A 23,392-nucleotide genomic window follows, 5' to 3' on the forward strand; every position below is an offset into this window, starting at 1 on the left:
TGCCTGTTAAATGGCCCGTAACATGCAGGTTGTCCCCTGCTCCCCAGCTAAACTCAAACCGATACCTAACCTTAACCCCAATGCTATATAATAATGCTTATTAATATCCTGACATTCTCAAACCAATTTGTGTAGTCATATTCGTCTGGAAACTCTGAGTTATTTTTCTATTTCCAATGGACGTTATTAATGGGTGCAGACCAAAATGCCTGTGGACTTAATTGGAGATACCTTCATCAGAACCAGACCAGTCAGAGCGATCGACTGCAGCCATCTTGGTTATTTTTAAGAAATGCCTCAGCAGCGCTCCGCTCTGTACAGTAGTCTATTAATACCCAGCACATATTAGATAAACGGTCGTGATTGGACCGAACCAGGCCAGATCTGGTGATAATCTGTCCGAACATTAGAGGGGCCAGTAAACAGCCGTCTGGTTCCCGGTCTAGCCTATTACTGCGTTTATAAAACTCATATACCTCACTTAGTTATATTGACACACCGTTTTTGTAGGTCAAAGGAAATAATGCTCTCAATGAGGCTCCTATCGCCCAACGGCCGCCTTAAACACACGCTCTCCTCACCTCCACCGCCCCCTCAGGTGTCCATCCGCCTGGACGGGGAGAACCGGGCAGTGGAGTACAACGCGGTGGGCCTCACCAAGGACGCCGTGAGGGCCGTGTTCAAGAACGACGAGGTGGACAACCTCTTCGACCGCAACTGGCATAAGATCGCCCTCAGTGTGGACGCCAAGTCCGTCACCCTGTACCTGGACTGCAAGCTGATCCAGACGCTGCCCATCGGCGACCGGGAGGACATCGACATCCAGGGGAAGACGGTGATCGGCAAGAGGCTGTACGACAGCGTGCCCATCGACGTGAGTGAGAGCATCGGCTCCTGCAAATATACAGTATACTGATTTTTATAGTGACCGAAATATTGTTTTCATTTCAGCTGCATGAAAGGGAAGGCATTATGAGACGACTGAAGTATCAGAATGATAGTGAATCTTGTGTGTGTGTGTGTGTGTGTGTGTGTGTGTGTGTGTGTGTGTGTGTGTGTGTGTGTGTGTGTGTGTGTGTGTGTGTCTGACACGCTGCTAAATTAAAGGTTTGTGTTTTGACGTGCTTCCTAAATGAAACGTGTGTGTCCTTTACTCCCCATGCAGTTTGACCTCCAGAGGATGATGATTTATTGCGATTCCAAGCATGCAGAGCTGGAAACATGTTGCGACCTACCTACCGGGCCAGTAAGTACTGTACAATTTCCCCCCCCGTTTCCCGTTGGCACAGTGGTTGGGTTATACTTGTAGCAGGCGTTTAGTGACTATTCTGGGCTAAAGGGCTGCCGAGGTACTGGCTTCATTCTACAAGCATGTAATCTTTGTTACACAGGTCGTGTTCTACAGTATGTTGACTTTGAGAGATCCTTTGTAATTTAAATTTCAGTGCCCGAAGAAGGTTGTTACAGAGGCCCCCCCGGTACAGATCCCAACCCCGGCCCCCACGGTGGCGGAGCAGAAAAGAGGCCCTCAGGTCAACTGTTCCTGTCCTCCTGGGGAAGAGGTAGGGTCGGGTTAACTCTGTCGATCACTTTCCGTCCTTCTCGCCTTTTTGGTTTCTCCCCCATTTTTTTATCTAGTCTTTTGTTTTGACTACGCTGGATCTGAATTGTTCTATCTTTTCAATCAATTATTTAGTTATGTTGATTGTTATTTCTTTCCTTCATTCTTTCTCTCTTTATTTCTTTATTTTCCTCTTCTGTCTTTCTTTCCTGTTTCCTCTTTCTTACACTTCCGTTGGCGAAAATGTTGTGAAACTGATTTCCGAGGCCCTTCTCTGTATTCTCTTTTAATTTCCCTCAGGGGCCAGCAGGGGAACCTGGCGTTCCGGGCACCAAGGGTGTAAAGGTCCTCTCCCAATCCTTATAAGTAATATTTTGTGTGAGGCAAAATATGAACAAATTCCCGGCCCCTAGTGCCTATGTGTTGGGGCTCCCTGGAGCTCTCTCTCACTGTCCCCCATGCCTACGTCCTAACAGGGAGACTCTGGCCTGAAGGGCGCCATGGGACCGAGCGGCGTCAAAGGACAGAGAGGAGAAACTGTATGAGAAAACCTAATGCGTGCCTTTTCTATTGATATAGACACAGTGTATGCAATCCTGGGAAAGAACTGTTGCTATAGTTAATGTGACTCTTAATACTTTTTATGTTGTCCAATCGCATGCCATTTCTCTATTATACTCTCTGGCTTTTCTTCCCGCCTCGATAATAATTGATCCTTGTCGATTAATTATTTGCAGGGCAAAGTAATCTCTGTCAAGGGTGACAGAGGTGAGAAGGTAAGAGCAGTGGTTGACTGTTTAAAGTAGACCTCAGGTCTGTCTATGCATGCGCTTCTCCTCCTCACACTAATCCATTGCATGCGTCTGCGTGTTACGCCAATGTTGGAGACAAGAACTCAATATATGAGCCTAAAGCAGCATTCATTGATTTCTGACCCCGTGAAGGTAGCTTGTGCACTTTAAAGGCGGCTATGTCGAGTCTCTACTCCCAAACAGAGCAGAACAGGTAGAACAATAAGCAATAAACTCTTTAGCCTTATAGGCAGAATTATTGGTTGTTTTTTAAATTATTTGCCAATTTAAAAGTTTTGAGCAGTTTTAGAAGTTGGACGAACAGTGAATCGTGTAGGCAAATTATGTATCCCATTTCTTCCTTGTACTCAGACAAAGTGGCTATGGTGAATGAAAAGGTTTACGGCTATATCATTGTGTGAATTACAGGCCAGGTAACCACAGATGGTGTGTAGCAAGAGAGGGAAAGACCACACGAATGCCCACCCAACCCATTATAAGAGAAATAGGGGAAGATTATTGGCCTGTAGTACGGTGCAAGCGGCCCGGAGAAGGGGCACTTACGCCGTACCCACAAGTTGTAACCACAAAAAATGAAAAGGGCCTCGGACTTCTTCATGCTTATTTATCCAAGTACTGTTTGTGGGTTGTCGTACTTTTGACTGATGTTTTGTTTGAGCCAATCGGAAAACAGATTCATATTCATGTTTTTAGTTTGCTGTTGTGTGTCGTGGCATCACAATAATCAAGTTTAGAATTTCACAGCCACTTAACTATCCCCAAGTTTTCTCGAGTACTAAGTTTCAGTTGTTTCAACTCTTTATTATCGCAAAAAAAAGTTTTAAACTAATTCATTCCAGCATTTATCGAAAGATGAATGCAGTTGACGAGCATGAAACAGTTCTGTCTTACCACCCACCTCATCCTCTCCTTCTTGCCAGGCGGGACAACTATCACTTTTCAAAGTGGACCTTTGTGTTGTGGTTATATATAGCTATGTGTGGCACAGAGCTTCATGGCATGAAAGTGAATTCTTCCAGCTCTGATTGCCTCTAATTGCATCTTCCACTGCCTTCCACAGGGCATCGCGAAGCGTGTTTGTTTTGTACTTTGAATAGAAGTGCTCTTCATTAAAGACGACCCGTAAAATAAAGGCCCTCTCCTAATCTGGGTGATGAAAGGGCTGACGTAGTTTTAACATTATATAATACCTCCTCCAGAATAATTAAAGGGCAACCTTCTGCCACTTTCAGTGGTTTATGCTGCCTTCTGCATCGCACTTTCGCAGTTACCATGTCATTAAGAAGAACCAAATTGTACATTCCTGGAGATCCCTGGCCACAGGAAGTGACATCAGTGTTGAAAGAAAGTAGGAGAAACCTGAACATCTCACAATGTTTGAAAGACAATGAGAACCCAATGTTGTGTGACAGTTTTAGTTGTGTTGGTTGAATTTAGGAGCTTAGTTGACCACATTAAGACCATGCTATTGTCACCGAACCACCGCCATGGGAGCTATGTTAGCATATTGTGACTCGGATGTGATTGATCACAAGTTTTTGCTTCTTTATCCATTGTTGGTCTGTGTGTGTATAATGTCTCTTTTATGTGTGTGCGTGCATGATGCATATGCGTGTGGTTAACATGTGGACACGTTTGCTGTTACCTTGAGCCTAATCTTGAGTTTCTAACATGACCTTTTTTATCCCCAATATCAAGTGGATTTGATGTTTAATTAATAATTGTCTTGTAATCCTAATTCAATCCGATTTCTCAAATGTCTATGAGCTACAATTTGTTGCATTAACCCCCCCCCCCCCTTTCCATAAATTGTATACTAAATCCTATTCTCGGTCGCAGAGCTTTGTGTTCTCAACAGCATCCCGTCGTCATGGTGATCCCCGCCCTCACCGCATGTCCGTGTGACTCAGCGCCGCTGTCTATAAATTAACCCCCTCTCCTCTCTCGGTCTGCAGGGCGACTCCGGAAGCATCGGGTTAACAGGTCGCGATGGACCCACAGGAGTGAAGGTAAGCTCAGTCATACAGTTCAACTGTACATTGTGTGTGCGTTTAATGGTGAAGCTGTCCGGTCTAATAGTTTTTATCCGAAACAGGGAACTGGTGGGATTCCAGGGATCGATGGCTTGCAGGGCGACAAAGGAGAAAGTGTAAGAAGGGAACTCTCAGACGTTGAATGTTTTCACCGGGGTTATTGTTTATTATTCATGCGGACGAAACTCTGCACTCTTTTCACAGAGGTGCCATTGTAGGACCAATGCAGGTGCTGCTCACCACTTTAATGACGGGTCTGCTGCTTCATGTACCAGGGTGCCTAAACCAGTGGAGATGCCACACCACAGTTTAAGGCCCAATCCCATTTCTACCCCTTCCCCTTACCACTCCCCCTTGTTTTGAGGGGTAAGGGGAAGGGGTAAAGGGAAGGGGTAAGGGGTAGAAATGTGATTGGGCCTTAGTCTACAGCTCGTGCCCTGGCACACAGAAGGATCAGACCCATCATTAGCGTTTGGAGGGACACCTGTGTTTGTCCGACGATGACACCTCTGTGGAAAGAGTCATGTTAATAAATAACAAGAAGATATACACTCTATGAAACCCTGTGACTGCCTTGATCACCTATGGAGATAAAATGACATCTGTAGGGAACAAATAGAAACAATGGACGGCCCTTACTTAAGAAATGTCCCACGAGAGGGAGTGCTGTTCTACCTAATATCAGCGTGGCTGTGTGTCAGTCATAGCTACGAGAAGCGCAGGCTGTGTGCTCAAAGCAATCACAGCTGTGCTGCTATTCAGTATAACTGCATGACCTTGAGTTTGCTATTTTGCTAACATTACGAACTGACTACAGATGAGTTTTAGGATATTTTTGTTTGTTTAATAATCTTTCTGTTGCCACCAGCACAGTACTTCCACCACTGGACAAAGACTGATGTGACTGTTATCAAGCAACACACTAACATTTTACTCGCTTGTACATTTTTGTAGTTCCGCACATTACCGCAGGTCAGCTACTTTATATCGGCAGACATTTATCTGTATGTTTTCAGTTATTGTGCAACCAGGGAATCGAGATTTTGTTGACAGTTACTTTGGTGGCACGCTTATGATCGTTAGTGTAGCCGAATTAACCAAAATTATAAGAGATGGCTGTAAATCAGAGTGAGAGATAGGGATACGTGAAGTGATATGTATAGTTTAAAGTCCCAGCACTGTTATATTCATGGAATGCCTTTTTGTCAAAGCATTTGACTTGGTCTGCACTGTGAAACCATGATAATGAACAAATAATGAAGGTGATATATAGATCTGTTTCCCTGCATCATACCATCTCTCCTCTACCTCGGCAGGGTGAAGGCGGAGCCCCTGGTGTAGCAGGACTGCCCGGGTCAGTGGGGCTAAAGGTCAGCTGAGACACCCTTCTCTCCCCCTCCTCTTCCTCCCCCTCCTCTTCCTACTTCTCCTCTGATTGCTGACCAGGCACAGCATGTTATTACCCCTGTTCCATCAGAAAGGGCAACTCTTTGACCTATTTATGTCATAGCTGGTCGAAGTGAGAATTTAAAGAAACAGGCGTGTGAGTGTGGATACAAACTGGCCAATCAGCTGGCTCGTTCTGCTGTACGCTCTCCCCTAAGTAGAGGTGGCTGAGGTCAGATCAAATGAGGAAAAGAGAGGTCCCTCCTGAGATTGAAGATTGGAACATCATTCTTTCAGAGGGATGCTTTCAGTGTTTGTAGAACTTTTCCAAAAGAGAGAAATCAATAAATGTGAATAAAATAAAATGACTTTGTCGACAAAACTACTTGTTTCACCAGTATGCGTTTTTAATAATCTTTTATGCTGGGGATAAAACTGGAAAACACTGTGATTTGAGGTCAAAGGTCAGCCAGAGATCATGGCTCATCCAGGCTCGGCCAATGTTACTAAAAAAGCAACTATTTTGGTACGGCTTACTTTGCTTTTCGGGGCAGCAACACAAACTCTATGTTATAAAAATCTAAAGTGGTTACATTTTGTTGAATAGGGAATCCAAGGGGATTCAGGAATACCTGGCGTGCCTGGATTCAATGGTGTCTCTGTGAGTATTTTCCGTCATATTTGAATTAAACGTGTTTGTTTCTAGTCGTTCAACACACTGATGTCCCAACGCTGTGTTTATCTATCCTAGGGAGAAAACGGATTCAAAGGAGAACAGGGAACTCCCGGGACCAAGGTACACATTCACAACGTCACCTGGAGTAAAGAAAGGTGGTATCGTAGCTTCAAGTTTATTGGAAGTCTGTTGGTTTACACTTTAGTGTATTCTCAGGTTATTTCTCACTGGGAACCCTTTGTAAAGCACTGCGCGCCCTTATCCAAAATGACTCAATATCTTGGCTGAGAGCAATCCAAGCACGCACTAAAATGCTTCATGACAACCGATTCCTTGAGCTGCATGACCTAGTTTAAGAAGAGTGACTGGACAGGGTGCAGTGCAGGGATGGGAACCAGAACACAGAGCCAGTAGTTGCGTATTTTTTTGGTATAATCGGTCGTGCAAACGGCTGATTAGACATGACGATGTGTAACAAACTCCACGGAGGCGCGACTACGCGACTAAGTGGTACGGAAAGGTCAATAATCAACAACAGCTTTCATGGACTGAATTGTGATCACATCACATTGCACAAGATCTCAGACGGCAACGTCGGAACCACAATGGGCAGTTGCCCAACCTGTTTTCTCTAGAACAACCCCCCTCCCCCCTCCACTCCTCCCGGTAAGACGACAGAGCCAACGGTGGTAAGACCACATCACAAGACTCCAGGGTTAGTAGTTGTCAGGGTAGTGGAGCCTTCCAGAAGCTCTGCACACCGGAGCTTCACTCATTCCCTGATTCTGAACATCCCAGAGGAAAGGCTGAGTGTGTGTGTGCGGAGTGTGTGTGTGTGTGTGTGTGCGTGTGTGTGTGTGTGTGTGTGTGTGTGTGTGTGTGTGTGTGTGTGTGTGTGTGTGTGTGTGTGTGTGTGTGTGTGTGTGTGTGTGTGTGTGTGTGTGTGTGTGTGTATGTGTGTGGGGCTGTAATAGTGTGAACAGATGTGGCTTCCTTGATAGACTCTCCAAACTTCCTGTCAGGGATTGTGCGGGGGCGTGTTGGCCATAATGCTGTTCATTCAGGACAGGCTAGAGAACCTGTGGCTAAGCCCCCCCCCCTCCCACCCCCCCCCCTTCTTCTTCCCAGGCCATTGCACTGACTTCCCCTGCAATGCAGAGTGTTAATACGTTAGCCGCAGGTGGCATACAGCCACTACAGCTATGTTTGGTGCATTGCGTGATTCCTCAGCGTTTAAGACTCGGATCTTATGGAGTCATAAGTCCTGCACAGTTTGGTGCAGTGCAACGATCAACCTTGATTAAATGGAAAGGTTGGAGGCTGGAAAGGACCTTTTTAGGCTTTCATGTCAATATGTATTACAATGACAGGTTTTGAAGGTGTTTCTAATGGTTTTGGGCCATATGGACATACTTTGCACTGTAACAACATGGTTTAGTTATTGCAGTGTCGCTTGTTGAGTTAAGCTGACAGTTAGTCAGTCAGTCAGTAAGCCCATATGGAGGATCCATTGCTGTCTTGGCAACATTCATTATTAAGCCACACAGAAGCCAACCATTCATCCCTGTTTGCTGCCATAAAAGCCCATCTCAAAAGCAGTAAGGCCTTCAGTGAGAGGGCCACAATTATTACTTTGTTTTTTCTTTATCGTTATTTTACGCATACTATCCTTTGTATTTTAGGGAGAAGTCGGTTTGTCTGGATTTGCGGGAAAACCTGGGTTTCCTGGGAAAGACGTAAGTTTTGAATGTCACGTTGTTGACGTTGCTACAACTCCAGGCGACGAGGCGTGACATTTATTTTGTCTTCTACCCCACAGGGCTTGCGGGGCATGGTGGGCGCTCCTGGTGCAGGTGGGACCAAGGGAGATAAGGTACGGGCCCCCCATACTACATCCCAGCCCCTGCTATCTACACACAGCTCTCCTTCCGGGCCCCCCACACCCCATCCCAGCCACTGGAATCTACACATAGCTCCCCCCCCTCTTCCCCCTTCAAACACCTTTTTGGCAAAATTACCCAAAAACAATTAAAGTCAGAAGATATGGCGGCAGGGGGCGGCGGGGGCGGTGTAAAGCGGCTAGAATCCCCCGCCGCGCCGACAGCGCAGCCCGGAGCCTCCCGGGCTCTCGGGTGCTGTCTCGGCTTTCCAGACATTCCAGCGACGCTCCACAGTCTGCCTTCAAAGTCCGCCCCGGCGCTCCACAGACAAACGCCACCGACCTCGTTTTGTCTGTCTGTAATTACCCGCTTTCAAGAGCGCTCCTCGTCGCTGCGCACGCGGACGAGACGCAGACGCGCTCCCCCCCCCCCCCTGACGTTTCCTTTGGTGCGCATGCTTGGTGCTAACCCCCGCATGCCACCGAAACTGTGCCCAGCGATGCCTACTGAGTCTTGTGGGTGTAGCGCGCACACGCGCACAATACACACACACAAACACACAAACACCCCCCTGCCTACTTTAAAGTCAGACACGAGGCACTTTAATAAACCTGCTTATTCATTGTGTTCACATCATCCTAATAACATGACTTGTGTATCAATGGCTGACATTGTTGTTGTTCTGCTGTTGTCTGGCTGTGTGCCCGTCCCACAGGGAGAGAGGGGGCCCGCCGGATTACCTGGGGATGTGGTGAGTGCCATATTTAGACGGTAAAAGGTTATTACACCAGAATCGACAGGCTGATGGGCTGACTGACGGAATAACAGCTTTATAAAACATACGCCTGTGCATTTGTCTTCCCAGGTCCAAAAGGATGGTTTGAAGGGCGAAGATGTAAGTCGACATGAGTTGCATACATATTATGCAAATTGTAAAGTGTCTATGCAGTAAATGAACAGTCCGCGTATGGAGTCTATTATTATCCGAAATTGGACACATAATACCTTGACTCAAAGCGTTCCTACATTGGAGAATAGGATCCATTACCTCTTGAAGAGATAATGTGTAAAGCGTATGGCTTTGACCTTTTCCTAGGGATTGGCCGGACCCCCGGGGGCCCCAGGAGCCATCGGACCAGCAGGGCCACCTGTAAGGATTTAATACTTCCTTTCCAAACATATAATGTTTCCTGCTGTGGGCCTTCTGGGTAATCCATTGTTGGGTTTGTTGAACAGAACCGCCTGTTTAAGGCAGCACGTGGCCGGCCTGTCTAGAATCAAACCAAAAGCCTCAGTGTCGTGCTGTCTCACCTCAACCTTTTTTTTTTTGTTGTTTTGCTTGTTTGTTTTCCAAGGGGCCCTCTGGTAATCAAGGATATCCAGGTGAACCTGGAGAATTCGGCCAGCGGGTAAGGAGTGCTTCTGTAGGAAATGTCTGTTGGTTCCCCTGGGATGTTGTTGCTGTGTGCATTCGAATCCTTAAAGCAGCTCAAGACCAGGGACTAGAACAAGGACCAAACCAAGAAGTAGACTAAACAAAGGACTAGACCAAGGACCAGACCAAAGACCAAGGACTACTAGACCAAAGACCAGGGGCTAGACCAAGGACTAAACCAAGGAGTAGACAAATGACTAAACAAAGGACTAGACCAAGGACCAGACCAAAGACCAAGGACTAGACCAAAGACCAGGGGCTAGACCAAGGATTAAACAAAGGAGTAGACAAAGGACTAAACAAAGGACTAGACCAAGGACCAGACCAAAGACCAGGGGCTAGACCAAGGACTAGATCATGGACTAGACCAGGGGCTAGAGCAAGGACTAGATCATGGACTAGACCAGGGGCTAGACCAAGGACTAGATCATGGACTAGACCAGGGGCTAGAACAAGGACTAGATCATGGACTAGACCAGGGGCTAGACCAATAGCTAGACCACATTCTAGATCAAGGGCAGGGTTTACTGCAGCACAAGCTCAAACATTTTACACAAATGTCACCTCACTGCCATAAGCCCTCTTGAACTCCTTGCTCTTGCATTTTGATTGCGCGTGTGTGAAATACGACTGGAATGAAACATTCTCCAGCAGCATTATTTATTTTTAGAGGGAGTGAAAATCCTATTTTCTTAGAATGAAGACATCATACTTGCTATATTCTTAAGAATTAGGATATGGCTCTTGAGCACTGCTTGAAAGCTATTACCTCTGTTCAGCCGCGGCAGTAGTAGAAGGAAGCGATCCCTGCTGTTTCCAGACGCACGGTGGTGTGTAATTAACGCCTTTGATTGCTAACCCCCTTACACACACTCTTAATGGGGAACAATCAACATCACACCAGCAATATCAGCCTGGAAGGCAACATGTGTTCTGGTGTTGATTTGTGTTTCTGTTTTTGGCGTTTTTGCGCGTGCCTGATTGACCTTGACCTCCTCACCTCACTTGTGCTTCCTCTCACACACATCATACTCTGTAGGATAGCTCCCCCTGGAGGCTAGGGCTGTTGTTGTGCACTTAAAGTGTGAACAACCTGTTTCAGCTCTCATTTTAACATTGAGGTACATATTTTTTTTTTTTTTTTTTTGGGGGGGGGGGGACTCTGAGGAAGGAGTAGGGCCATGTTCTAGGAAGAAGGGGGCTGTGTCATCCCCATGGTGATGAACCACGACAACTCTACCTTTTTACTATTACTATTATTATTTTTGTTTTTGTTATTCATTCTTGAATGGCTTTATTGTTGTTTTTTTTGCAAAATTTGTTTGTTTTTGTTTTGTCTACATATTCGAAATAATCATGAAAGAAAAAAAATTGTGTAGCTGCTCTAGAATGAGAGCTTTTTTATATGAAATGTGGGTGCCCGAGAAATGTAACCCACTCTCGGACGCAGACATCAAAATCAACCAAACCTCCAACTGAGTCTCCGAATGGTCATCTTGTGCAAACCTTTTGGCTGAGAGACACGCTTCAGTTATCCACACTGCACACCTTTTTTTTACTGTGTGTGTGTGTGTGTGTGTGTGTGTGTGTGTGTGTGTGTGTGTGTGTGTGTGTGTGTGTGTGTGTGTGTGTGTGTGTGTGTGTGTGTGTGTGTTAGTTTTTGTGTGTGTGTGTGTTTGTTTGTGTGGGGGTCCTCTGGGACACATGCTGGTAGTTCAGTTTACACCACCAGGCTGTTTGTCTACTTCCCCCCTGAGCCTGTGAGATCCTGAAGAGCGATCTGAAACTGAGAAGCCTGACAGTTTTGTGGCTGCAGACAGAATTCCCAGATGTGACCAGGAGCTAAAGAATACCAGCATCATATCAATAGTTTATAGTGTTGGTGCTCCTTTTTCCTTAACATTACATATAACCAGGATGTAAAGAATACCAGCATCCTATAAATAGTGTCTAATGTTGACTTTACCAATACAGACGTGAATATATGAATATGGTGTTCGGTTATGGTCACTGTGTACATTTATCACTTATTACAGAATAACCCGTTGTGTGTGGCATTTCAGGGAAAGAAAGGCGAAAGTGGATTACCAGGAGTCGATGGCCTCCCGGGAGCAGCAGTAAGAACAGTTTAAAATACATTATAATTAAAACATGCACTATATACGTGTTTCCCGGCAGCAGCCTCCAGTGGCTTGAATCGTTACTACAGTTTGTAGTCATGAGCTTTTCCCTCGATTGCGGTTTGGGGAGAGGGGGGATCAAAGTGTACCAGAATAAAAAGATTTACAGATTGAACGTTTAAGATGAACAAAAATCAATAGGTTTGTGAAATTTGAACAAGTTGTGTTCACAATTCATTATAAGTTCAAGTATAATATCTGTGCTGTTTTTCTTTCTGTTTGTTTGTTAGTGTTACACCAAAAGTCTGCCATGACATTAATTGTTTAGAATGAATCACAAATTTTTCTCACTTCATTGAGTTTTGCATGGTTGACCTCTCTTATCTAAAAATCTAAAATGCAATTAATTAAACATACATGCATATCATTTAAATACATCCTTGTGGATTAAAAACAGTGCCTGGATGAGGGCTGAACTAAAGTCCCTAACACATAGCAAAAATAAATGTGTCCCTCCCTCCGAGAGCTTCCTGGCTCTACGCCACACAGCTGAACTGTTAGAATTTGGCAAGTGTATTTGGTTCTCTTCCACTGATCTTTCCCTGCCACTTTCCTCCATGATGTCACCATATGTCTCTATCAGTCTTCTGCTGGTCAACAGCAGCGACACTACTCATTATCAATCTATCTATATGTCTCCAGAAGCCACATGCAGCATAACTGTCTGCCCTTACGCTTTCACAGACTGTGTTTATGTGTGTTTTTATGGCTGCAGCAACATAACTTAATTGTGGTTGCCATAGTTACTGTTCCTGGTGTAAATATAACACAACACTTGGCTAGTTGTTTTTTGTCACAGCAGTAAGTGTAGTGTCGGGGTCTTCTGTCGCTTACCCAATTGAAAAGTGTCCAATAGCTATGCATGCTGTGTTGACTGCAGGATTATAGCAATGGGAACGTTTAAGACATTTCTATTACAAAACATCAAGCATTAAACAGCCTCGATGATGGTGTTTTAAACACAATGTTGCCCTCTAGTGGACACAAGCAGCCATGGGTAACGACGGTGTAATAAACACTTAACGGACTCTAGTATTCCCATTACTTCCACCTGATATTCTAACCCTGGCATAACCTTTAGCGCCATATCACTTGAAGACATGAAAATCGTTTTGATGTATGTTTTGGATCAGCAGAGAACAGATGCTGACAGACAGCCTGTCAGAGGGTAGAATTACCGCGTTAGCTACAGGCTAGTGGCCGACAATTGCACGCTACTGCTGGGATGGGCCATTCTGCAGCCGGCGTGGGGACAGATCGAGACGGGGCCATTCAGATGGATAATTCATGATTCAGTGGCTCATTGATAATGTATCAATGTAATTATCATTCTCTCTCTCTCTCTCTCTCTCTCGCTCTCTCTCTCTCTCTCCCCCCCCCTCCCCCCTTCAGGGTCAGGCGGGCATCACTGGCCCAGCAGGATTACAGGGACACACCGGACCCCCTGTGAGTGACACCACCACACCAGCGAGACCAATGCATCTTATCAATAGTACACTAGACAGACAGAGACGCTCTTTGACGCTGTTTGGTGCCCTTACATGTCTTCTTCTCTCTCACAGGGTCTCCCTGGTGAGATCGGATTCTCCGGCAAACCTGGCGAGTCCGGCAAGGCTGTAAGTCACGTACTTTAGTAGTAGTAGTAGTAGTAGTAGTAGTAGTAGATACTTTATACATCACTTTGGGGAAATTCAGGTAGCCAGTAGCAACAGTCGGACAGTAAAGTTGACAAACAACAAAATGGACAGTAGCAGTAAAAGTCAACAAAACAAGTCAAAACAAGTCAATAAAAGTCAATAAAGTCGATAGAAAGTGAGCAATATTGCACATAATTAAAATTCCATATAAAAAAGACTCAGAGGCAGATATAGAAATAAACTTAACAATACATATAACAAATAACATTTTAAACATGGTTAACATAATCTTTTCTGTCTCCGTCCTTGTCGTCCCGTTCCGCTCCCGTCTCCTGTCCTACTTCTGTTCTCTCCAAAGGGTCTTCCCGGGAAAGACGGTCTGGATGGCCTTCCAGGAAATGATGGCGGCCCGGTCAGTCTGACAACCACACACACCCACCTACAAACACATACACAAAAACACACACACCTACATACACGCACACACATGCACGCACGTACACGAAAACACACACACACACACACACACACACCTACATATACGCAAACACACATACACGCACACACACACACACACACACACACACACACACACACACACACACACACACACACACACACACACACACACACACACACACACACACACACACACACACACACACACACACACACACACACACACACACATATATATTCGCATACAACTATACACATAAAAACATGTAGAAAAACACACAAAAACACACACACAAATAAACACAAATACACACACAAACCATAAACATACACACCTATACACATACACACATACACATACGAACACACACACACACTCACACGTACATACACATATACAGTATATATCCACATACACACAGTCACACATACACAAACACATATATCCACACACAATCATTCTCAGGTTAGCCTGTAGCTGCCAAGTAGGAACAGGTTATGGTTTGAGCAAAGATTATTTTGCCAAATAAAGGAAGAATTGAATCATTTCCTGTTAGTATGGCTTCATCACCTTTCAAATTACTTTAAAGGTTTCCACAAGGGCTTCTTGCTTTGTACAACAAAATGTGAATGGGGCCTATGCACATATGTACCACTATCACTTATTGTTATTATTGGGGACATGTGTGCATATGTTGCACTATGTATCACTTATTGTTATTATAGGGGACATGTGTGCATATGATCCTTGCCCTTACCTACCTGGGCAGAACTGACCGTCGGTGGTGTGTTTCTCTACAGGGACCCAGGGGCGAGCGAGGAACCGACGGCTTATCTGGCAAAGAGGGGCTCAAGGTACCAGGTCTCACTCTACCACACTCACACACACCTTCTTACACTTAACAACTACACTACCATACATCTATATTATAAATATATTAAAGTAGTGTGACACTAAAACTGTATTTCTGAAACAATAGACTATTTGAGCTAAGGACTATGTCAGTGTCGTTATCCTCAGTCTTATACATGTCCTTCCCTAGGGCCAAGACGGACCCCCGGGGCCGAGAGGACCCCCAGGGGAGAGAGTGAGTCTGCACTCCTTCTTCCTCAGTTTGTCATCTTGGCGTTTGGTTTGGCATGCCATTCCCGTAAGCCACCGCACACACTGTGTCCCAAGCAGAAATAACTCTTGTTTGTGTGCCCCAGGGAGAGGCTGGTTTGAGGGGACAGGCCGGTGAGGAGGGCCCCGGTGGGATCAGGGGAGTTCCGGTAGGTTCCGCCCATATCAGAGGCCCCCGGTTTGTTGTGTTCACCCAGGACGGTCGTTATGATGTGCAGGTGGTGTGTGCTGATGTGGACTGTGTCCCGTGTTGTAGGGAGAACGAGGAAACAATGGAGGACTTGGGCCTAAAGGAGCAAAGGGCGACAAGGTAAGCATGAATACATCAACCGCCTTTTACAACCTCAAAAGACAACTTACTTTGCTTTGTGAAAAGGTAACTCTTAATCAACATTACGCACTTCTTTCTGACCTCGATATCATTTATTTAAATTTTTTAATTTTTCATTAATTGTATATGCCAGTTATGAACCAAGTTCCATTGTACCTACCAATCCCAATTTAACATTTCTATTTGAGCTTTATATATATTATTTATTTATAATACAGCACAAATGTGTTGTTAAAGGCTATTGTATAGTATTATACTATACATTGTAGTGATAGGGCCTTTCTGAATACCACCTACGCCAAGTTCAGACTTGGCGTTCATTGATGCACAGACTTGCGTACTCGGTAGTTCGGGCCGGGAAAGTACGACTCGGGAGCACAAACGGCCGAGGACACACGGCCGCTCGTTAGGTGAAATGCACTCTGGGATACTTGGCTGTCCCAAGACGAGACGCAGACTTCTGAGTGGAACAATACTTGGGCTGCGTCTAATGCTGTCTCACGAGTCCTCAAGAACACAAGTACAGACACGGTCGGTCGCTGATGGAGAAAGGGCTTCAGTCCCTCCCATGTGGCCTCAGCCGTTATACTAAGAGAGATGTATACACCACAGAGGTGTCATCGCAGGACGCAAACAGGTGTCACTCACAACACTAATTATGGTCTGCTCCTTTAGATGTAACGGGCACAGGGTAGCAGGCTTTACCAGGCAGGAGTCGTCTGCCCTGGTGCCCTGTTACATCAAAGGAGCAGGCCCTTATTAGTGTAATCAGGAGCACCTGGGTGTTATCAGCCTCCATCTGATTGGTCCTTTGCCTGGACACTGACAGAACAACGTGTCTCTCCCCAGGGGGACGTCGGTGGCCGGGGGCTTCCGGGCATACCGGGCAACGTGAGTGAAATATGGTCATGTGTACGACGGCGTAATGTGGTGCTTTGTTATATTTATAACGGTGGTCCATAATGTCATGTGTTGTACACGGGGAATGGGTTAACCTAGCGATTATTTGCACTTGGTTCTATGAACATCCTTACTGTAGCGACAACAATATATTGTTTCACCCTCTTATGACAAATGTACTTACTGTAAGTCGCTTTGGATAAACGCATCTGCTAAATGTCCTAAACGTAAATGTTATGTGTTGAAAACACGCAGGTGGCCGAAGTTATCCAGGAGCCAGGTGAACCGGTAAGGGCAGGTTTTATTGAAATTTCAAATAACGTTGGCTCCTACACTCAATTCTTTGTTGGTCTGTATACCATGCATAAGAGTAGGACTCTTGATTTAAACTTTGGTAAAGGAATGGTCAGATGGAAATTAATCATTTTGTCCCACAGGGGAAACCAGGAGAGAAAGGAGAGAAGGGTGATCAAGGGAAACAAGGAGAAACGGTGACGTGACTTTTGATTTGTTCGTCTATTATATTATTGTTAGTTTTGTCTGTTTTTATTTATTTCCTTTCAGCATACAACACTGCATGATGAGCAATGCTCTTGGTGTCCATTAGATGTCAGTAGAGTTTAAGATTTGATCACCTACTGTACAACTCAAGTGAGAGGGAGGGACTTTCACATCAGCGACAACTAAATTAACATACTGCCCCCCCCACACACACACACACACAAACACACACACACACACACACACACACACACACACACACACACACACACACACACACACACACACACACACACACACACACACACACACACACACACACACACACACACACACACACACAAAGACATGCACATACATATAAAACACACACACATGCACGCACACACGCACACAGACACACCTTTAACAAGCAGAATTGTGCTTTACTTCACTTTTGCCGATTTAATTGAGTTCACCGGAGGGATTTGAGGTCTGCTTTGTGTAAAATTACTTTTATTTAAAAAGCTATTCAGTCATACTCAATTTGGTCACAACTGCATCCATCTCCCAGCTCAGAAATAGCTTAGCACGCAGGCAATGCAACCTGAGGTAATACCTTGAGCCAACGTGAGTAATACACTCTGCCGGTGCCAAATGGATTTGTCATTCATCATGGGCATGAGTATGACAATGCATACAATCTTTTTGTGTCCGCCAGTGTCCATTCTGCTGGTGTACTGTGTGAACAAAGTGTGACCGTATTGTACCACCTGCTGTGTTCCTCAGGGTCTGAGAGGTTTACCTGGAGAGCAGGGCTTCAGGGGACTGCCTGGGGCACAGGTACCCACACTAACCACCAGCCACAGCCTGACTCCTCCCTCACTATTTCATTTTATTGTCCAAAGTGTCATTCATATTTATAGCAGGATTGTTATGGTTATGGGTATTGCTTTCATCATTTTGTTTTACACTAAAAGTTTAGCAATCGCACACAAAATAGGTAGTCGTTGAAGAAACAAGTGAAGTAATGTACTTTTAATCGTAATAGTGCCGTAGATATTGAATCGACCACTCAAAAGTTCATGTTCTCATGGTCATGTGACTTTCCCCATCCCAAACCAGGGAACCAAAGGAGACGGCGGCATTCCCGGGGAGGTTGGAAGGGTCGGAGACGCTGTAAGATATTTATTTATTGCGCTTTTACGTGCGTACGTGAAGTGTACAGGCCTGAGAACACGTCTCACAGTGGGTTGTGACCTCTCCCCCCAACAGGGCCCACCTGGACCAGCCGGTATCCAAGGTGGACGTGGACTACCAGGAAATGCGGTACGTTGTTTGATCTGGGATGAATGAACTCCTGACGCTGTGTTCAACCATGTGCTCACCTTACATCACACACACATCACTCAGAGGACTTCTGTTGGAAAAAGCCAAGCCCATCGTCAGGACTCCAGACTGTGAATCTGACGGAGTGTGTTGATGAAGACAGCAGCTTCACTCTGTGTGTGTTCCTGTGTAGGGCATCCCGGGAACCATGGGGCCTCCTGGTCCCATCGGAGAGAGAGGAGAGAAGGTCAGTGGACCAAACCTAAACCTTAATTTGTTTGTGTGTGTGTGTGTGTTTTTGTGCGTGTGTGGGTGTACGTGTGTGTGTGTGTGTGTGTGAGTGTGTGTGTGATTCCCCCCTCAATTTGATAATATTCCCTGCGATTCTCTTTGACACCCTTCCCAGTCCTAACCGTCCCTGGAAGGAGGGATCCCTCTTTCTCTGTTCCTTTGCGAGGTATCCTTGATAACCAAGAGACCTTGCTCTTTGGGGGGCTAGGGTCAGGGGGGGTGTCATAATAATAGTGTGGCCTCTGAAGCCCCCTTGAGACTGTAACTGTGATGAAGGGCAATACAAACCCTTTGTACGTTTCTCGTCCGTGATTGATGATCCAGGGCGAGGGGGGTAAAGAAGGAAAAACAGGAGCTGCAGGCCCCCGCGGAGACCCCGGTCTCAGCGGGCCCCCAGGACCCACAGGAAAGGGCAAAGACGGCCCAGACGTAAGACCCCCGCTGCTGTACCTGATCAATATGACCTGTAAAGACTGCGTGTGTGTTCATCACTCTCTCACCCACATCCAATGAGCTTGTCCGTGTTCACTTCTAACCCTGTGTCTGTGTGTACGTTAGCACCACAGGGACACAGCACATCCACGTATCTGCCGGCCAGGGCCCTTTTGTCAACATCTCATCAGTCAGACACTGATGAGATGTTGACACAAAGGCCCGCGCTGGCCTGCTTCCCGTGCGCTAATGAAGGCTAAAAGGGTGCTCTTATTGTAATGGAGAATGGCTGTAGCACGTTTACGTCTGCTGCTGCTGCTGCAGTGCAGGTCTATTACCTCGTCACCGGTGCAGAGCCCTGCCTCAGATCCCAGTCCTCGAACACGGAGCCAGTAAGAGGCAAACACCTCGACCGCACGCCACGGTCGTCCGCATTCACCCGACCCCTTTGCACACTTCAGCTCGTTTACTCTCTCCACATATGGCACATGTGCTGACCGTGCAAACAGGAAACGGCATCCAACAAAAAACGCCCAAAAAACAAACGTGTAAAACGAAAGGAAAAGCTACTATGAGGGGCCTAGCACATGAAACCAACATGTGAGCGCAATGCGGGCCGTGTCGCAGTCAAAGCAGCGGTGGTTAACACGGAGACCAGGTGCAGGCCCCGAGGGACGGCGCTTTACTACGCTCACACAAAGAGGGAGCCGCCGCATTACTCCACTGACTTCCCGTTGTAATTGATTCGCCCTCAAAGGGCGTCCTAATGCTGGCTGTGTGAATGCCAAGTGATGTGATTGATGTCATTTGTGATAATACAGGGGGAGCCCGGGCAGCCGGGCGTCCAAGGACCTCCAGGGCCGCAGGTAATGCCCCATCACAGTCCCCTGTGTGTGTTAGTGTGTGTGTGTGTGTGTGTGTGTGTGTGTAGGTGTTTGTGTGAGCGTGTGTGTGTGTGTGTGTGTGTGTGTGTGTGTGTGTGTGTGTGTGTGTGTGTGTGTGTGTGTGTGTGTGTGTGTGTGTGTGTGTGTGTGTGTGTGTGTGTGTGTGTGAGCGTCTGTGTTTAGGTGTGTGTGTTTGTGTTTGTGTGAGCGTGTGTTTGTGTTTGTCAGCGAGCGTCTGTGTGTAGGTTTGTTTGTGAGCGTGTGTGTCTACGTGTGTGTGTGTGTGTGTGTGTGTGTGTGTGTGTGTGTGTGTGTGTATGTGTGTGTATGTGCGCATCTGTGTGTGTGTTTTCCCCAATGTGAGAAAGCTTTTGGGTCCTGCCTCAAGGTGACTTGTGGAGGTAGCATACAGAGCTGCTTTCTTTGTCACCCCCAAATAAATAAACAAACACACACATTTATTCCCGGCCGGGATGGAGGAAACAATTCATTTCCTCTCAGAAAGAAACTAAAGCAATTTCTTGAGCCGTCATACTTTGACCAGTGCAATGATTATGACCTGCTCTGGCCAGGAGAGCGAGGGCAGTGGAAGGGAAAGGCCAGACAAGGGGCATTCGCTGGATTTATGGCGCTAAATGGTTCACCCACATCGCCTCCATATTTCCTCCCTTACTGAGTACCGAAATGTCAACGACAGATTGGATTTTTTTTCTCTCCTTCCCCTTCTATATATTTATCATAAATGATCAATAAAGTGTTGTTTCTGGGCTCAGCCACCATAGAATTAGACCCGCACCACCACAGCCCAGAGAGGGGCGCTCCAGGCAAGGGCTGTGATGGATAGCAGCCTTTCCTCAGACTGTATTCTGGTAGGTGTTCATCTGTACGTGTCTCCCCCTGCGTCTCAGGGCCAGACCGGACCCTCAGGACCCCAGGGTGGGCCCGGACTGAGGGGCGTCCCCGGGGAAGGGAAGGTCGGAGTCCAGGTAGGGATGGGCTTACTGTCATGCTCCCTCTACCTTCTCTGAGCTGTCGTCCTCTGTGGTGACTGGATGACTGTTTATAGTGACGATGGATAACATCTCTGTGACCTGTTGTCCTCTGTGGTGACTGGATGACTGTTTATAGTGACGATGGATAACCTCTCTGTTTGTGACCTGTAGTCCTCTGGGGTGACTGGATGACTGTTTATAGTGACGATGGATAACATCTCTGTGACCTGTTGTCCTCTGTGGTGACTGGATGACTGTTTATAGTGACGATGGATAACCTCTCTGTTTGTGACCTGTAGTCCTCTGTGGTGACTGGATGACTGTTTATAGTGTTTATTCTTGTGTTCTCCTTCAGGGACCCTCAGGACTCAGGGGAGAGCCCGGTGCCGCGGTACTCTCTTTATTCATTTTGAATTCAATTAATTCCATCCCAATTTTTACAATTTGATTAGTTTTGACATACGTAAATATATTTGCCATTTGGTGGATGCCTTTAACTAAAGCGCCTTTAGTCTGTACTTTTTCGAGCATGCAACCAATGATTAAACAGTGATCGTTTTAAATGAATTCTTGTAGAGTGTCACGTGTTGTTATGATACCTTTGTGGTTGTGTAACCCATTGTCCTGGTTGTCTCTCTGCAGGGGCTGAGGGGGCAAGCAGGCGCAGCCGGCGCCCAGGGGCCCGGCGGACACAACGTAGGAACCCTCCCCCATATGTCTTGTTAGTGTCAGCATCACTAGTTAACACAGCCATATCTGTCTGGGGGGCTCAGGCAAAGGGACCAGTGTGTAGTTCCTCTAATGACCTCCGGGGGCTCAGGCCCAGGCACTAGTGTGTAGTTCCTCTCATGACCTCCGGGGGCTCAGGCCCAGGCAGTAGTGTGTAGTTCCTCTCATGACCTCTAGGGGGCTCGCAGTAGAGGGCGCCACAGTGATCTGTCTCCATTCTCTGAGTCTGCGGGAGGAAATGTTGATTGTTTCTCCGTAATACAAAGGTGATCCATTCAGGCTTCATTCTGTCAGGACCTCAGCTGGTTCATCTTAATATCTATTTTTCCAGGTCCTGGTGGACACGTACATTTCCTTAAAAACTATAATAGGTTGAAATAAAAGTGAGTTTTAAGCATAGACTGGTGGAAGGCAAGTCCCGCCCTCGTACACCGTCACAGTTACAAATGCTTTCTATTGCTCGTTGCACAATATGGCGACACTAAACCCCAATGCTACCTCCATATGACGAGCTTACTGATGCAAACTTTATCAACCTGGCCCTCTGCGGTCTCCTTCTGCAATGCAGGGTGTACCTGGAAGACCTGGAGAGAAAGGGGATGCCGGTGTACCTGTAAGTATCCTGAGTGGCTGATAGACACCTGGCTGCAGAATATAGGAACATGGAATCCAGCATAAGCTAACCATATCCTACACATTCAGTGCACACATAAATTACGGTGTGCTTCTGATGGCTGTGTGATTAACCAAGTGTGTTTATTGTCTCACAGGGGAAGGCTGCAGATCTCTCTGAGCTGGATCTTAAGGTAACGCATCAGCACACGCACACACACACACACACACACACACACACACGCACACACACACACACACACACACACACACACACACACACACACACACACACACACACACACACACACACACACACACATCAACACTTACACACACATCAACCCTCAAACATACACACATCAGCCCCCCCCAACACATACACACACAAAAAACACACAGACATCAACCCCCACACACGCACACAAACAAACAAACACATGTCTACCCTGGTCCTCCAGAACGTGTGCTCGGACTGCCCCGCCGGCCCACCCGGAACCCCCGGCCTGCCCGGCGTTCCGGGAGAGAAGGGACACAACGGCCTCCCCGGGAAGAGCGGTCAAGATGGCTACCCAGTGAGTAGCACGACCCTTTAATGTCAACACGGTTGGTCTCCCTCACTCAGCACTTTGTCGTGTCTCCGCGATGTTGACTTATTCCAAACAGTTTGTTGGTCTCGCGGGGTCGTGTCACTCGTTTCACACTTTATATCGCTGTTCTGCGCCAAAATATCTCAATGAATAAAGTTTGATTTGTTACCCCTCCATGCACTATTATTTATTATAGTATGCCTCTGCCTCTCTCTCTCTCTCTCTCGCTCTGTCTCTCTGCCTCTCTCTCTCTCTCGCTCTGCCTCTCTGCCTCTCTCTCCCTCTGTCTCTGTCTCTCTCTCTCTCTCTCTCTCTCTCTCTCTCTCTCTCTCTCTCTCTCTCTCTCTCTCTGTCTCTCTCTCTCTCTCTCTCTCTCTCTCTCTCTCTCTCTCTCTCTCTCTCTCTCTCTCTCTCTCTCTCTCTCTGTGTCTCTGTGTCTCTCTGTCTCTGTCTCTCTGTCTCTGTCTCTCTGTCTCTCTGTCTCTCTCTCTCTCTCTCTCTCTCTCTCTCTCTCTCTCTCTCTCTCTCTCTCTCTGTGTCTCTGTGTCTCTCTCTCTCTCTCTCTCTCTCTCTCTCTCTCTCTCTCTCTCTCTGTGTCTCTGTGTCTCTCTGTCTCTCTCTCTCTCTCTGTCTCTCTCTC

General features: G+C 46.5%; 1 protein-coding gene across 1 annotated transcript in view; it reads left to right on the forward strand.

The window, feature by feature from the left end:
- col22a1 (collagen, type XXII, alpha 1) overlaps window positions 1-23,392 on the forward strand; it is a 45,504-nt gene that overhangs the window by 11,210 nt on the left and 10,902 nt on the right. The window contains exons 7-46 of the mRNA XM_056582533.1: window positions 599-874; window positions 1,166-1,246; window positions 1,446-1,562; window positions 1,862-1,906; window positions 2,038-2,100; window positions 2,299-2,337; window positions 4,329-4,382; window positions 4,469-4,522; window positions 5,723-5,776; window positions 6,400-6,453; window positions 6,544-6,588; window positions 8,151-8,204; window positions 8,288-8,341; window positions 9,064-9,099; window positions 9,214-9,243; window positions 9,445-9,498; window positions 9,704-9,757; window positions 11,847-11,900; window positions 13,356-13,409; window positions 13,526-13,579; window positions 13,959-14,012; window positions 14,861-14,914; window positions 15,103-15,147; window positions 15,269-15,331; window positions 15,439-15,492; window positions 16,363-16,404; window positions 16,669-16,701; window positions 16,851-16,904; window positions 17,683-17,736; window positions 18,019-18,072; window positions 18,169-18,222; window positions 18,416-18,469; window positions 18,838-18,942; window positions 19,767-19,811; window positions 20,738-20,815; window positions 21,177-21,212; window positions 21,464-21,517; window positions 22,119-22,163; window positions 22,321-22,356; window positions 22,624-22,737. Of these exons, the coding sequence (XP_056438508.1) occupies window positions 599-874; window positions 1,166-1,246; window positions 1,446-1,562; window positions 1,862-1,906; window positions 2,038-2,100; window positions 2,299-2,337; window positions 4,329-4,382; window positions 4,469-4,522; window positions 5,723-5,776; window positions 6,400-6,453; window positions 6,544-6,588; window positions 8,151-8,204; window positions 8,288-8,341; window positions 9,064-9,099; window positions 9,214-9,243; window positions 9,445-9,498; window positions 9,704-9,757; window positions 11,847-11,900; window positions 13,356-13,409; window positions 13,526-13,579; window positions 13,959-14,012; window positions 14,861-14,914; window positions 15,103-15,147; window positions 15,269-15,331; window positions 15,439-15,492; window positions 16,363-16,404; window positions 16,669-16,701; window positions 16,851-16,904; window positions 17,683-17,736; window positions 18,019-18,072; window positions 18,169-18,222; window positions 18,416-18,469; window positions 18,838-18,942; window positions 19,767-19,811; window positions 20,738-20,815; window positions 21,177-21,212; window positions 21,464-21,517; window positions 22,119-22,163; window positions 22,321-22,356; window positions 22,624-22,737 (2,454 nt within the window). The remainder of the gene's footprint in view (window positions 1-598; window positions 875-1,165; window positions 1,247-1,445; window positions 1,563-1,861; window positions 1,907-2,037; window positions 2,101-2,298; window positions 2,338-4,328; window positions 4,383-4,468; window positions 4,523-5,722; window positions 5,777-6,399; window positions 6,454-6,543; window positions 6,589-8,150; window positions 8,205-8,287; window positions 8,342-9,063; window positions 9,100-9,213; window positions 9,244-9,444; window positions 9,499-9,703; window positions 9,758-11,846; window positions 11,901-13,355; window positions 13,410-13,525; window positions 13,580-13,958; window positions 14,013-14,860; window positions 14,915-15,102; window positions 15,148-15,268; window positions 15,332-15,438; window positions 15,493-16,362; window positions 16,405-16,668; window positions 16,702-16,850; window positions 16,905-17,682; window positions 17,737-18,018; window positions 18,073-18,168; window positions 18,223-18,415; window positions 18,470-18,837; window positions 18,943-19,766; window positions 19,812-20,737; window positions 20,816-21,176; window positions 21,213-21,463; window positions 21,518-22,118; window positions 22,164-22,320; window positions 22,357-22,623; window positions 22,738-23,392) is intronic.

This window comes from Gadus chalcogrammus, chromosome 22 (genome assembly GCF_026213295.1).
Source record: "Gadus chalcogrammus isolate NIFS_2021 chromosome 22, NIFS_Gcha_1.0, whole genome shotgun sequence".
NCBI lineage: Eukaryota > Metazoa > Chordata > Actinopteri > Gadiformes > Gadidae > Gadus > Gadus chalcogrammus.